The following is a 16,217-nucleotide window of genomic DNA, read 5'->3' on the forward strand; positions in this document are numbered from 1 at the left end:
TACTCTCCAGCTTCTTTACTATCTAAGCATCTAATGAACCTTCTGAAACCTTACATCAGGCAGACAGTCATCCATGCTCCTACAGTCCTTGCAAATATGACATGGCGGTGTGTTTTTGTGTTCATATGCAACTGGGTTGTTTCCATGGAAGCACCACAGTGTTTCAGTCCCCCTATTGTTTTTTGGGACTCTCATATCTGTCGTCTCCAGTCTTTGATCAAAAAATTTATTTCTAACCCAGCTCTCAGATTCATAAGTTAAAATTGGTTTGAACACTGTCTTGTATACTGTTAGCTTAGTGTTTTGACTAATCTCTCTCTTATGCAATATAAATTTAGTCAGTTGACTTCCTACCATACCAGCTTTGCTAATTCTGCTGCCTATTTCCAAATTCAATTTGCAATCTTCACTAAAAACTGTGCCTAAATAGCTGAGTGTGATTAAGGCTTTGATATTTTCTATAAAGTGCATGGTGTTTTTTTTAACAGAAGAGAATATGGCAGTATCATATTAAAAAAAATAAATAAAAAACTATTAGGAAAGTACTTGACATTGTTAACATTCAGGAATGTGTTAGTAGAGCTAATTTCAAGTGGTATGGCTGCTTAAACAGAATGGGGGGTGAGAGAGAGAGAGGAAAGATTATCTAAACAAGTGTTCTTTGCCAGGATGGCTGGAAAAAGAGGAACAACCAGGATATAGGTGGATTGATACAATAAAAAAGTTCCTTAGAAAATAGAAATATAAGAACTGATAATATTGGAATGTTGATAGATAATGGGTAAATCTGCAGGAAAATTGTTGGTAGAAAGTTAATAATGGTGTAACTTTTATGTAGTTCTAAGATCCTGAGGGTATATATCACGAATTTGATGATGATAATCACATTGGCTTCTTCTGATATAAGTGTAAGCCTAAAGAGTAAATCTTTTCACTAACATTCCAAGAATAGAAACAATTAAATTATCTCAAAATATCTTTCTGCCAAACACAGGAGATCCTCTTTAAACACTGTATCAACAGTGTTTAAAGATGACCACTCTGTCTGGCAGAAAAGACCAACAGTGGGCTCTCCCCCCTTTCTCCTATGTTAGTTGACCTCTTCATGGATTTACTGGTACTTATTCCAATCTGTTGAAGCAATCATGTATCCATCTTATTCAAAAAAAAAAAAAAAAAAAGAAAGATAGAGGTCTACTGTTAAACTACCTTAGTCCTTTCCATAAATAATGGAGAAAGTATCAGTAGGCCAACTTCTCCACAGCCTAGACCCACCAGTTAATCAGTGATTACCAGCATTTGCACAAAGGTAACATCCACTATTCAAGATCCACAGCCGAATTCTTAGCTGACATTGGACATAAGCTGTGGAAAGGGTTGGAGAAGCTTGTGCTGTTGATGTTTCCAGAGATTTTGACCATGTCTGGCATCGAGACCTGCTAAACAAATTGCCTGCCATCTGGCAGGTCTACCTACCAGTCTCTGTAATTGGTTTGCCAGCTACCTCTAGCTGTTTACCACAGTCGAAGGTTCCCCCCCCCCCCCACTCTCTCTCTCTTTGAGCTTCACCATTAATCTCCACCACTAGTTCTATCCACAGCTTTGGACCTCACTTGGACTTGGAAGAGTGTTCAGACTATAGTATTCTCCATTCATTCTACTCGTTTCACAAACCATATAGTGCACAGGCATCCCATGTGCCAACATAATTTACAATCAATTTCTGAATAGTTGCAACTGTTGTACGGAACGTGGTCTGAGTATGAAAAGAAACTGGCTCTATGTGCTAAAGACAACCCACAAGAATTCTATCAGTATGCTGCAAGTAAAAGAAGGAATGAAATTGAAAGAATAACTCTTCTAAATCCTGATTCCGTGAGGGTTACGGATGCAGAAGAGTTGTTCAGTTAATGAGTGTCCGTTTTGTTAAAAGCTATCAACCTGGTGTACACAACATTGAGCTCACTGTTACCTCTTTACTAGATGAAGAAACGCAGGTGTATGAGATGAGGTATTAGAGCTGTTGCACAAATTGAATAAGAATTCAGCAATAGGGACTGGTGGGATATCAGCACGTGTACTAAAAGATCAGCACCTGACCATTCCTTTGACCTAGCTGTTTAATATGAGTCTCAGAACATGGAAGGAATGTATGGTAATTCCACTACAAAGGTGACGCAAAAGATGTATCCAATATTGACCAGTTAGTATCTCAGGAGTGTTTGTTGGAAGTTTATTTTTCACTTGGTTAGACTATAATAAATTTAGTTTAATCCTTTATACAAGTGTAAGCAAACAAAGTTTGCGCCTGAAGGTATCTTCAGGGCTGAGGTAAGGTAGTACATCCCTTGGCAACTCGCAGCAAAGATGGACCAAGTTCTCATCACTCCTTGTCTCAGTATCTCCCATAATGCAAAGCACATCTCCTTACAGACATGTATACTGCTATGCATTAAGGGAAGGGCCACTACTCAGACCGGTTTCGACCTTTATTGAGGTCTCGTCAGTGGGAGGCAGACCCAGAATGGTGATACTAAGGCACAAGCAATGGAGAGGTCATATTTACCCATAAGAGTTGCCAACTGGTGTACCACCTTATTATTAAATTACTCTGGATTTAGAGAAAGATGTTGAAAGTTTATTTTTCACTTGGTTAGACTATAATAAATTTAGTTTAATCCTTTATCCAAGAGTATGCAAACAAAGTTTGCACCTGAAAGTATCTTCAGGTCTGCCTCCCACTGATGAGACCTCAATAAAGGTCGAAACCGGTCTGGATAGTGGCCCTTTCCTTAATGCATAGCAGTATACATGTCTGCATGGAGATGTGTTTTGCATTATGGGAGATACTGAGACAAGGAGTGATGAGAGCTTGGTCCTCCTTTGCTGGGAGTTGCCAAGAGATGTACTACCTTACCTCAGTCCTGAAGATACTTTCAGGCACAAACTTTGTTTGCTTATACTTGGATGAAAGATTAAACTAAATGTATTATATCTCAGGAGTGGTGGTGAAAACTTGGTTATGGCTGGCATTCAGAAATGGGTTGACAGTGAATCTCTATAATGAACAAGATGGGTTTAGGGAAGGTCATGTTTTAGTAACTTACTCACATTAGATAACATTGTTACTGTTAGATTTTGCTAAGACTTTTGACAGAATGCAGAATGGCAGACTGTTGCATAAATTGGAGAAAATGGGTTTGGATTATAGAATATTACGTGGATAAAAGGATGGCTGACTGACAGATATCAAAAAGTGGTATACGGGGGATGTGAGTCTGCAAGATTTAAGGTAACAAGTGGTGTACCACAAGGATCAGTCCTTGATCAACTGTTATTCAGTCTGTACATTAATGATATTGGGAAGGATTTCAGAGGCAACATACAGTTATTTACTGATGATGCAAAGATAGGGAGAGTAATCAGGAATGCTGCTGATATGCAGTCTTTGCAGAATGATTTCAATAGGCTGGAATTGTGCGCATGGGGAAAATGGGTGTGAGTTCAATGTCAATAAATGTAAATTCATTCACTTCAGTGTGATTAGATATTCAGTGCCATATTATATTGGTGGGATTAGGCTAGAAAAAACTGATGAGGCAAGGGATCTTAGGGATGTTAGGATAGGAAGTTGAAGGTCAGAGGCCATGTGGCAAAGATTTCAAATACAACTCAAAAGATAATTGCAATGCCAAAACAAACATTCACATGTAAAGATAAGGATGTTATTTTGCCTCTTTACAGGGCCATGATAAGACCTCACTTGGACTATTGTGCACAGTCTGGTTTCCATTGTGATTCTGATATTTTGGAGAGAGAGAGTACAAAGAAGGAGAGTGTTAAAAATGATATCAGGATTGTGAAATGCTGATTATGAAGACAGATTGAGAATTTGTAGATTGTAGACACTAGCAAACAGGAGAAAGGTGGGGGGTGATATGATTGAGACAGACAAACTTCTGAAAGGGTCATACAGTATTTCAATTTATGGAGGGTGGGAAAAGTGCAAGAAGGCATCCTTGGAAGCTGAGAATGAAGGCCATTAAGAAGAGATTGAGGGCTAGATTTTTCTCTCAGAGGGTTGTGCATGATTGGAGTGGATTGCCATTGGATGTTGTGAATGCAAGCAGTGTGAATGAATTCAAGAATAAGTATGATATCTGTGTGCGTAGTAATGGCCTCCCTGGAGGTCTCTCTTAATAATATCACATCAACGGGCATCCTCAACATCCAAAAAAAACCTAGGCATTCTCTTTCATTCAAGATACTATTTTACATCTATCCAACTGTTAACTTTATGGGAATCTCAAATCTGCTCATCCTTAGAATAACGCTCACATGATTGTGGTGGTGAAACAAAAACTTCATTAAAAAATTTTGCCACTGTCTAGAAGATAGATTTTGCTAAGACTTTTGACAGAATGCAGAATGGCAGACTGTTGCATAAATTGGAGAAAATGAGTTTGGATTATAGACTATTACGTGGATAACACGTAATTTGTCTTATAGATGGTCTCACACTTAAGATTCATTTCACCCCCTCCCTCTCTTTCTCACAGATACAATTTTTTGCCACTGTTGTGTTCTTTGTGCTTCAGTGGTCATTGCTCAATGGAAGTAGCAACCATCATTCCTGCCTTTTTGCACTTTTTTATACAAGGGCAGTAGCTGCCCAGCTACAAGTTTGCAGTTATACCTTTACGGTGTAACTGTAAGCACACTGAACCTGCTTCATCTTCTCTAACTCTTTTATTCCACCTACCTTTATCTTCTGGAATTTCTTTCTACAAGAAGTATTCCAATCAACTACAATTTGCAACTTTTTTAAAAAATTGTCATTAAACTACTATCTCAGGCCTTACCTGAGTATAAGTAAGTCTTTCGATTTCTTGTGCATAGGATCATTATACAAAAAAAAAAAAAAATCACTTTCAGGTTTAAACTTGCAGAGTCAAATATACTGTGGCAAACATTTTGAACTTTGAAAAAAATTAGGAAAATGAGATTTAATACACAGAGAGAGAGAGAGAGAGAGAGTCAGGAAAACTAAATTATAATGGAAGGAATGGTGAGAATATGAGTGTAAGAGCAACAATGTTATTATATAATTGTGATAATGACGGGAATTGGCATTATCGTGGAAATAATTAGGAGAGAACAACAGTTTCGATTTTGTTTGTCCAGTTCAGACCCCATCAAACTCATGCAAAAATGTCTGCATGTATAAGGCATTAGAGAAGAATAGAGATCTGCAAGTTGTTTAACTGTGTCATGCAGACAACAGTATACAAAAGAACATGCAAGTTGCTTATTATGTCTATATACGAATGCTAGGAGTATCAGAAACAAAGAAGTAAAGTTTTTTACCCTAGTCAGTATGTCGGGACCTCAGATTGGAGGAATTAGTGAGACCTGGCTATCAGAATCAGACATATTAACTGGTATCTAGTGTAAAGGGTATAGTATTTTTAGGAAGGATAGACGGGGGGGGGGTGCTAATGCTACCGGATGACTTGAATCATCCAGTTATTATTGAGAACTATGATTCATGTTGCAGGAAATTTGAAGCCATCTGCTGTCTGGAGGAATCTAACAAGAGATTAATTGCATAGCTGGATGTTGTTACACACCTGGAGGATTAGTTGCTGGTGACGAAGAAATGCATCACCAAATAGAGACTATGGGTGTGAAAAGAGTAATCATAATGGAAGACTTTAATTATCCAAATATTGATTGGGTAGCAGTAAAATCTCATATTAAGAATGAAATTTATTGAGTTGTTACAGGACAACTTCCTCAAGCACTATGTGACAGAAGGAACTCAAGGTTAAAGTGTTAGAGGGTGTTTCAGTTAAAGACTATTCTGCCTCTGGTTGGTGATAGTGATTACTCACTTCCCAAGTGATTACTTGGGAAGTGACTAAGTTTATGAATGTTCCATTCAGAAAAGGTTAGTTACCTGCTAAACTACAAAGCAGGAAAATATGACCAACTGAGGTGTATACAGAGTTCATCAGAATGATATCAGTTGCTGGATGGGAAGAATATCTACAGTGCATGGGAAACATTTAAAAAATACTCAGATGATGCAATATCAGAATGTGTGCCGAGAGATCGAAGGATAAATAGGGTAGGAGACAAATGGATGTGTAATCTTATTGAGCAAGAGATTCGTAAGAAATGGATGATGTGGAAGGAATACCATCTGTATAAAGATGATTCTTTCTTTTAAGGTTACACGGTGACCAGCACTCATATTTATGAATTTAGGGGCACAAAACACACGTGTTGAAAATATTATTTTACTGATTAATAATAAAATAATAACTTGACGTTTCGACCCCTGTATTGAGGTTATCATCATCAGAAGGATACATGTGTATAAGAACCAAGCTACATGTTGTTACACTCTATATAGGTAAATTACATCTACGTTGTTAACTAATCTTTTTTCTTAGCCTGCCCTCTAGTGACGATGAAAAAAAAGAAACCAATAAAAACTACAATAAACTCTGCTAAAGTCCTCACGTACTAGGATTCTTCTGGAATTATAGAGTTTATATTGTTATATTATGATTATCTTCTGGATTTGTACAGTATAGGTTGCTATTGAATGTTCAGGGGGGAAAAAAACACTTCACCAAGTCTTCTTGTATTGAGATTTTTCTTCGTGGTTGCTATGAGGGTTGGAGATGGGTCCTCCACATTCTTGGAATGGTTAGACCATCATTTTTATTCAGATCATGTTTGAGCATTTCACATGCTTCCTTGAATTTTCGCTCGAACCAGGTTTTGGTGTGGTGTAGGGACTTGGTGTCTTTCCAATCAATTCTGTGGTATGTTTGGAGTGCATGGTCAGAAAGGCCGGTTTTTCCAAAATGGAGGTATTTTATGTTTTGTTTGTGTTCATCCTTTCTGATTGGGATGGTTCGCCCTGTTTCCCCTATGTATGGTATGTTACATGTGCAATCTATTTTGTAAACCCCTGGGTGGGCTAGGTGTGTGGCAGGGAATCCTTGGAAGAACTGAGTAGGTGTCTTAATTTTGTCGGGGGTTTAAAGGTGGTTTTGATGTTGTATTTGTGTAGAGTTCTGTCTATACACAAAACAGACAAGCCATTACGTCCAATTGTTGAAGGAATTGACAGTCCGAATTACTGCTTAGCCAAAAAATTAGCAGCCACACTCAAGGAATTGGTTGGTCATTTCCCTTCCTACATAAAAAATACACAACAATTCATAAACAAAATTAAAAACATTACGCTCAACGACCAAGATCTATTAATCAGCTTTCACATACCTTCCCTTTTCATCAATGTCCCAATCAATGTTATCTTACTCTTACAGAACATATTTCCACACGACATGGCCCTCTTTGCCCACGTACTCCGCTCCGGATATTTTGTGTGGCAAAACAATTTTTACTTTCAAAAAGAGGGTACAGCCATTGGCTCACCACTTTCCCCCCAATAGCGAACTTTTATATGGAAGACTTTGAGCAACGAGCTCTAGAATCTGCGTGTCTAAAGCCCAAAATTTGGCTCAGATATGTCGACGATATTTTCGCCATTTGGCCCCACGGCTGCGAAGCACTAGATACATTCCTTAGCCACCTGAACAAACAACACAAATGCATCCAATTCATCATTGAAATAGAAAAAAAAACAACTCTCTTCCGTTCCCAGACACACTTGTCACACGTCTTCCTTCAGGCTGTCTCTCCTTCTCAGTTTACCACAAACCTACACACACACACACACACACACACACACACACACACACACCGGCCAGTATATACACAAAACTTCTTATCACCACCCAACACAAAAACTAGGGGTCATAAGCACCCTTAAACACAGAGCTCAAACCATTTGTTCAAATGAACAAGCTCTTAACCATGAATATGAGACCATCAAACATACCTTTATAAAAAATGGATAGTATAAAAACCATTCACAAGATCCTCCACAAAGATACCACTAATAACAAAAAAGATTTCAAGGATGCTATTGCTATACCATATGTCAGAGGGCATTTCAGAAAAAATAGACAGAACTCTACACAAATACAACATCGAACCACCTTTAAACCCCCGACAAAATTAAGACACCTACTCAGTTCTTCCAATGATCCCTTGCCACACCTAGCCCACCCAGGGGTTTACAAAATAGATTGCACATGTAACATACCATACATAGAGGAAACAGGGCGAACCATCCCAATCAGAAAGGATGAACACAAACAAAACATAAAATACCTCCATTTTGGAAAAACCGGCCTTTCTGACCATGCACTCCAAACATACCACAGAATTGATTGGATAGGTACCAAGTCCCTACACCACACCAAAACCTGGTTTGAGTGGAGAAATTCAAGGAAAAATGCTCAAACATGATCTGAATCTGAATAAAAGTGATGGTCTAACCATTCCAAGAATGTGGAGGACCCATCTGCAACCTTCATAGCAACCATGAAGAAAAATCTCAATACAAGAAGACTTAGTGAGGTGTTTTTTTTTTTTTTCCCTGAACATTCAATAGCTACCTGTACTGTACAAATCCAGAAGATAATATAATATAACAATATAAACTGTATAATTCCAGAAGAATCCTAGTACGTGAGGACTTTAGCAGAGTTTATTGCAGTTTTTATTGGTAATTTTTTTTATCACTAGAGGGCAGGCTAAGAAAACAGATTAGTTAACAACGTAGATGTAGATTACCTATATAGAGTGCAACAACATGTAGCTTGGTTCTTATACACATGTATCCTTCTGATGATGACTTCAATACAGGGGTCGAAACGTCCAGTTATTATTTTATTATTAATCAGTAAAATAATCTTTTCAACACGTGTGTTTTGTGTCCCTAAATTCATAAATATGTATACAAAGATGATGTCTGTACAAGTAGCAGGCCAGAAGAATCGCAACTGTTGTACAGAAAACTAAGCATGAAAAGAAACTGGCTCAGCAAGACAATCCATGAGAATTCTATCGATATGCTGCAAGTAAAAGAAAGAAAGAATATGAAATAAAAAGCTTAAGAATGCAGATGGTGTGGGCGTGACAGATGAAGAAGATGGTGTTCAACTAATGAGTGTCCGTTTTGCTAAAAGCTATCAGCCTGGTCTATGCAACATTGAGTTCACTGCCACCTCTTCTGAAAAAAATCAGGTGTTTGAAGAAGAAGAAGTGATATTAGAGATGTAAAAGAAAGAAAGAATATGAAATAAAAAGCTTCAGAATGCAGATGGTGCGGGCGTGACAGATGAAGAAGATGGTGTTCAACTAATGAGTGTCCGTTTTGCTAAAAGCTATCAGCCTGGTCTATGCAACATTGAGTTCACTGCCACCTCTTCTGAAAAAAATCAAGTGTATGAAGAAGAAATGGTATTAGAGATGTTGTACAAACTGAATAAGAATTCAGCAATAGGGACAAATGGGATATCAGCACGGGTGCTAAAAGAGTGTTCAGGGGAACTGGCTATTCCTTTGACCAGGCTATATAATTTGAATCTCAGAACAGGGAAGATTCTGTAAGAATGAAAAGAACGTATGGAAATCTCATTGCATAAGGGTGGTGCAGAGACCGATGTATCCAACTATTGACCAATCAGTCTCAAGAATGCTGGTAAGATTTTGGAAAAGTTGGTTAGGGCTCACATTCAACAATGGGTTGACTATGAATCTCTACTTTACAACGAACAGCATGGGTTTACTAAGGGAAAGTTGTGTTTTAGCAGCATGCTCATATTCTATAATAATGTTAACATTGAACTAGACAAAGAGAATGGATATACCATGATACTTTTGAATTTTGCTAAGGCTTTTGAGAGAATACAGCATGGAAAACTGTTGCATAAAATGGAGAATATGGGCTTGGATTATAAAATATTAGCGTAGACAAGAAGATGGCTGACTGACAGATATCAAAAAAGTGGTATGGGGGGGAATGTTAGTTTTCAAGATTTAAGGTAACCAGTAGTGTACCACAAGGTTCAGTCCTTGGTCCACTGTTGTTCAATTTTTACATTAATGATATTGGGAAGGATTTTAGAGGCAACATACAGCTATTTTCTGATGCAAAGATGAGTAAGATAATGAGGATTACTTCTGCTATGCATTACTTGCAGAATGATTTGAATTGGCTGGAATTGTGGGCATGGAAAAATGGATACAGGTGTAATGTTAGCAAATGTAAAGTTCATGGACTTAGGCGTGATTAGATATTCAATGTCATATTATGTTGGTAGGATTATGCTAGAAGAAACTTGGAGTGTTAGTAGATAGCAAGTTGGAAGTTCAGGGGCCATCTAGCAAAGATTTCAAATATAACTAAAAAAATAATTGCAATGCTGAAATGAACTTGAACATGTAAAGATAAGGATGTCATTTTGCCTTTTTACAAGGCCTTAATTAGACCTCACTTGGAGTGTTGCATGAAGGTCTGGTTTCTGTTGTGATTTTGATACAGTGGAGAGAGTGCAAAGGAGAGTGTTAAAAATTATGTCAGGATTGTGAATTCTGATTATGAAAACAGATTGAGAATTGGTAGACTGAACATTAGCAAACAGGAGAAAGAGTGGTGACATGATTGAGATGTACAAACTTCTGATAGGGTCATACAGTATTTAAGTTCATGGAATTTTTCATTTTATGGAGAGTGGGGAAAGGATAAGAAGGCATCCTTGGAAGCTGAGAATAAATTTCACTAAGAAAGTGGGTGAGGGCTAGAATTTTCTCTCATAGGGTGATGCATGGTTGGCATAAATTGCTATTGCATGTGGTATGTGCAAGCAGTGCAAATAAATTCTAGAATAAGTATGATAGCTGGTGCGTGTAGTATGTGGCCTCCCTCGGGTCTCTGGATGTCTCTCTTAATAATAAACCTATAGTAGTCTGCATGGTTAGCCTAGTGACTGTGCACTTTGCAACCATATGCTTCGGGAAAGGAGTGTCCTAGGTTCGATTCCAGTCGACGACATGAGGAGCTTTAGGATCTTCCTCAGCCATAGCCAAGTTAGCCAGTCTTGGGCTTGGACAGCAGGATTTTTTCCCCAGTTTATCCTGGGATTTTTCCTCCTGCAAAGCAGGCAAACTGGCCCTGTGAACACACGCTTCAACAGACATGGGATACTACCGGGAATAAGGAGCAACCAACCTATTCCGTGGGATTATCGGTTACGGAAGCTTATGCGGTAAAATATGTAGAAAGCATAACATATGATGAGAACCTACAGTATTGTCAGAGTTTATATTTTGATGTTCTAAGACACTTCTAACTGCATGGATTTTTTTTCCTACAATCAAACATCTGTTAGTCAGCATTATCGCTATTTCCCTGATATGTATTCTCAATGGTTATGTGGGCAGACGTCTGTTTTGCTAACCTGGCATATTTTTTAACTGACCACCACCTCAGATTTCCTCTTGACACACTTTCCTGAAAGTACGATGCCAATTTGTTTCCTAATATCTTAATTTCTCTTATGATTCTGTCCACCATATCTACTTTTTTTTTTAGAACTCTCATCTGTTATTAGCTTTCATCTGTTTTGATTGCTTTAGACCTATCACCATTGCATATATCCAGAGCAGAAATTGACAAAAATCCTAAGAAATACACCACTTACATACCACATAGAAAATTGGCATCCCTTATCCACCTATCAAAAAAACATTTCCTAGACCTACCAAGTAATACCAGGTCCCTTGCAGTTGCAAACTGTCCTACTGTAAACTGTAAACAGACAGAACACTCAATATCAGAATTTCTGAACACAAGGATTACATCTGTTTCCACCAATACTTCCACTCAGGACTTGCCGACCATGGGACACCAAACACACAGGATATGCTGGAAGAAGATCACTCTGTTATCTCTCAGCAAATACAAATATGAAAGGCTGTTCCTCGAATGTGCCTCAGCCTTAAAAAAAACTTTCCAAACCTCAAGAAAATTTTGGGTGCATGAGATTGTCCCATTTTGGAAGCATTAGATCTCAGATCTACAGCCTCATTCACCCAGTGTTATTGCCTGTGTGCACATGTCATTGTTTTTTGTGATCCCTGATTGATGGCAATGTAATGTTGCCAAAACATAGGAAAGTATTAAAGTTTTTATAATTAATATTTTAATATACATTGTTATTTTCTGAAAAATAATAATTACAAGTAATTATTAAACCTATCTACCAGAATTATTAGCAGCTTTTTTGTTAAAAATTAAATTTATTGAAGTTAAAAACATACTGTCGTCCCTGACATACATGAAAGTTATGTTCTGCAACTTTATTAAACTTGAATTTTATGCAAGTCTGGTTCAACTAATGCACTACCACATGCATAGTTTTCTTTAACTATGTATGTGATAGTGCATTAGCATGTTTGAAAGGTTTTTTTGTTAATTTCATTCAGAGGATACAATTATAAATTAGATTTTGTGACATAATTATTAATTCATCTTGTTACCAGGCTGAAAGCATCATCTGTTCATCCTTGGACTTAAGACCATGAGGCATTATGATTAATGTTCCAATTACTTTGTCCACCTTCATATTGACTTTAAAGTGTGCACAAACACTATAAATTATAAAAGTGTTTGAATACAAATGCACACATGGTCTGTATTCAATAGTAAGAAACCACACACACACACACTGTGTGTCATGTAGGTGACTGCTGTCAGGTAGGTTGTGAGTAGTATATGTGGAGTAGATTAAAATATTTTATAACTGGAATTTTTTTTAATGGCCCTTTCAGGGTAATTTGCAGAAGTTGGAATTTATACGAGTCAGAGATGGCCTGTTCATTATTATTTTTGAAATATTTTGTTATACTTAATTTTCTTTACTTCTAAATTTCCATTGTGCTCTTTAATACAGTAATTACAGTTAATAACACAAGATAGCAGTAGTTCTTTGCCACATACTCTTGTCATGACATGCCTACTACAATGTCCATAAGTTTATAAATTCTAGACAGATAAAAATTCAACTATTAATGACAACAAAGAGTGGAGAGCAGCAGCTTTGCCTATTTGCAAAAGTTAGTTTTCTGAGTTCTGTCTGCTCTCTTTGGGAAATGAAAAGGCACACTGTCAAAATAATTTACTTTTTTTTTCTTTTTTCTTTTTTTTGTTGTAAAAATAAAATAAATGGCATTTATTTTACTTTAATTTTCAATGCAGAATTAGTATATAATGTGTAAATATTATATAGCAAAGTTTATTACTATCAACAGAGTTAAATTTCAAACAATTTTTATTTTTTTTATTAGGAAAATCAGATACCTGATAAACGTGTGAAGCCTGATCATTCAGTGCCTGCAAATCTACCTTTACCTTCTGGATCTATTAATCAAGATAAAGATAGAGTAGAAAGTAAGCCAGATCAGAAGCAAGAACAGAAACCTCAATTAAAGCCTCCTACATCTCCACTGTATAGCAATGAATTTAGTCCAAATGCTTCTATATCTATGTTAATGCCTTCAATTGAGTTTTCACCTTCTCCAGTCCATTCAGATGCTCAAGCTGCATCATCATCGCCACCACCACCTCCATCATTGCTACCTCCCCAAGCAAAACGAACAAAGCAAGAAGGATCCCATTCTATATCTCTCGCTGTATATAGAGAAAAAAGAGAAAAGGAACGCTTAGCAGCAGCTGAACAAAAAGCACGAATTCTTCAAGAGAAACGTGACTCTCTTCAATCACGAATTGCAACTGGTAGCAACCAGAAAACTATTGTTGAAGAGAAAAATATAAAAAATCTTCGTTATCAGCATTCTCATGATAAAATTAAGCATCCCAAAATTCACTCAAAGCATTCTGATGCAATCAGTTTTTTTAATGATGAAAAGAATAAGTGTGGATTAGTGGTTACAACACCAAATGAATTACCAGGTGGAGACAAACATGAATACCACTCTCCTAAGTGTCCATTTGAAGATAATTTTATATCAGATGTTCAAAATGCAAGATGCCAAAATGCAAATGCAGAAGCCAAGCAACTTGGTGACCCTTATGTTCTATTGACTCGGTTAGATATGTCCCAGAATAAGTCCAAGGAAAATAATATGGAAGTAAATGAAGAGCAAGAAAATCCAAACTCTGTTTCTACTCATAAGTCTCCACCATCTCTTGTAAGAATTCCACGTTCTCTAGGATTATCTGATGCTCATAAGCAAAAAAGTGATAATGTTGGAAAGGTGGTTTGTGATACAGAAGTGAAATCTCACCCTGCTGTGGAAGGAGTTACTTTAACTAGGCCATCCAAAAATAAACATCAGAGACAAAAGACTTTACCAAGCTCACCACTTTCTGAAGAGCTTCTGCCTATATCACAGGATAACCACCACAACAAAAGTCCTCCATGGGAAAATTCTAAAGCTAATGGATCAAAGTCTCTAGATTATAAAATTGGTATTGAAAGTGGCTTAGTTAAAAACTCTGATAAAGTTCCTGATAAGAGTGAGGCACACAATAAGCACGAACGTCGAGATAAGCACAGGCATAAACATTCTACTCACATGTCTGATAAGGAAAAACAGCAAAGTGTTCGCACAGGAGATCAGTTTTCAAGTAATACTGTAACTAGTGGCCTGAAAATTACCATTCCAAAGGACAAAATAATTCTTGGTAATTCACGACAAGATTCAACACATCAACAGACTTCAAGTGGTAATTCAAGTCCAAAGAGGGAAGCTCTCAAGATTAAAATTCCAAAAGCAAAGCTTTCAACCAGTGATTCTTCCAAAAGTGTTACAAATGCTAATTCAAGTACAGGGTTAAAATTAGTTATTACCAAAGATAGACTAAATGCTGGCTCATACAGTACGTCCCAGAAATCTGAGCGTGAGTTGCGTAAAAGAGAGAGAAGTCCTAAAGAATCAAGTCATGATTTAAGGACGTTGGATTCTTCTCCACTTAACAAATCCCCTAAGTTAATGAAATTAGACCATTTAGGCAGGAAAGGCCATGCTGTAAATCAAGATGGATCTTTAGCTGATGTTGCTCTTTCTGAATCAACCAGGCTCTCCAAACGCAACCATTCTCGTAGTGATAATAGTGAGCCACAAGGTATAGCACCTGTTAATAAACAACACAATCCACATCCAAAAAAAATATCCCAAGCTCCCTACCCAGTTCCCTACGCTGGAGGTCAGTATTATCAGCAGTATTATCCTTATCATCCACCAGTTCATCATATGGCTGCGGCAGGATATCCACCTCAGGCAGTATCCCAGTTCTTTAGTCAACCTCCTCCTCCACCTCCACCACCACCACCTCATGATCCTCCACTGCCTAAGGATCCTCCACCACCACCTCCACCTCCACCCCCAGAATAGACTTGAAGTGAGAAAAAGACTCAGCAGCGTAATTCATTTTTTTGTGGTGCTGTGACAGTTGTATGCACAGTGATGCGAATATAAATACCAACAGAGCTTCTTTTTTTAAAAAAATTTTTTTTTTTTATTTTAAGGAAAGCATGGGCATGTTCATGAGTAAGTAATGAAAGTGCTAAACTGTGTATACTTAGATAACCCTGCTTTGCCTGTACACAAATTATTTATTCTGATACTGTAAACATAATCATGTCATAACAAAGGCTCTAAATGAATGTCTGTCATTTAGTTGTGAAATAGAAAAAAAACTTGAAGCCTTTGAATTTAAGGCTGTGTGCATAGTCAATTGCTATGCTATCTTTGTTGGACCATTTCTCCCTTTCAGAACTCAGTGTTATGAGAAAAACCAAGCTTAAAAAATTTCAATTAATAATCCTGTGAATTCTCTAACAGGAGTATGCATAAATTTATTGCATATTGAAAGCTTGCATTGAGGAAAAAAAAACATTTGGTAAAGGTATAGATAGTATTAAGAAGAACTTGTAATATATATATATATATATTATATATATAAATGTAAATTATGAACTTTGATCCAGTTATCATTTATAGGACATAAATTAAAGTTACAATGAATTATGACAGTTTGTCTTGAACTGGTATCCTCATTGCATTTGACTTATGTTATTTTGCATTTCTGGACAGCTTTTGAAACTGTGATTTACATTATCACGGGTTGCACAGATGCATATTGATTACTCAGGGTATACTTCATAAAAACTATGCTCATATGGAAAAAAAAAAATACAATGGATCATTATTTATGCACATGACCTTGATATATGGTACATGTTGTAAATAAGACTGAGTTG

General features: G+C 37.1%; 1 protein-coding gene across 1 annotated transcript in view; it reads left to right on the forward strand.

Annotated features, from left to right (window-relative positions):
• Nucleotides 1-15,989, forward strand: part of CycT (Cyclin T) — a 97,851-nt gene extending 81,862 nt beyond the window's left edge. The window contains exon 10 of the mRNA XM_090392739.1: nucleotides 13,279-15,989. Coding sequence (XP_090248865.1) covers nucleotides 13,279-15,348 — 2,070 coding nt within the window. The 3' untranslated portion in view covers nucleotides 15,349-15,989. The remainder of the gene's footprint in view (nucleotides 1-13,278) is intronic.
• The last annotated feature ends 228 nt before the right edge of the window (nucleotides 15,990-16,217 follow it).

This window comes from Typopeltis vanoorti, chromosome 1 (assembly GCF_054136105.1).
Source record: "Typopeltis vanoorti isolate ZY-2024b chromosome 1, IOZ_Tvanoo_1.0, whole genome shotgun sequence".
Classification (NCBI taxonomy): domain Eukaryota; kingdom Metazoa; phylum Arthropoda; class Arachnida; order Uropygi; family Thelyphonidae; genus Typopeltis; species Typopeltis vanoorti.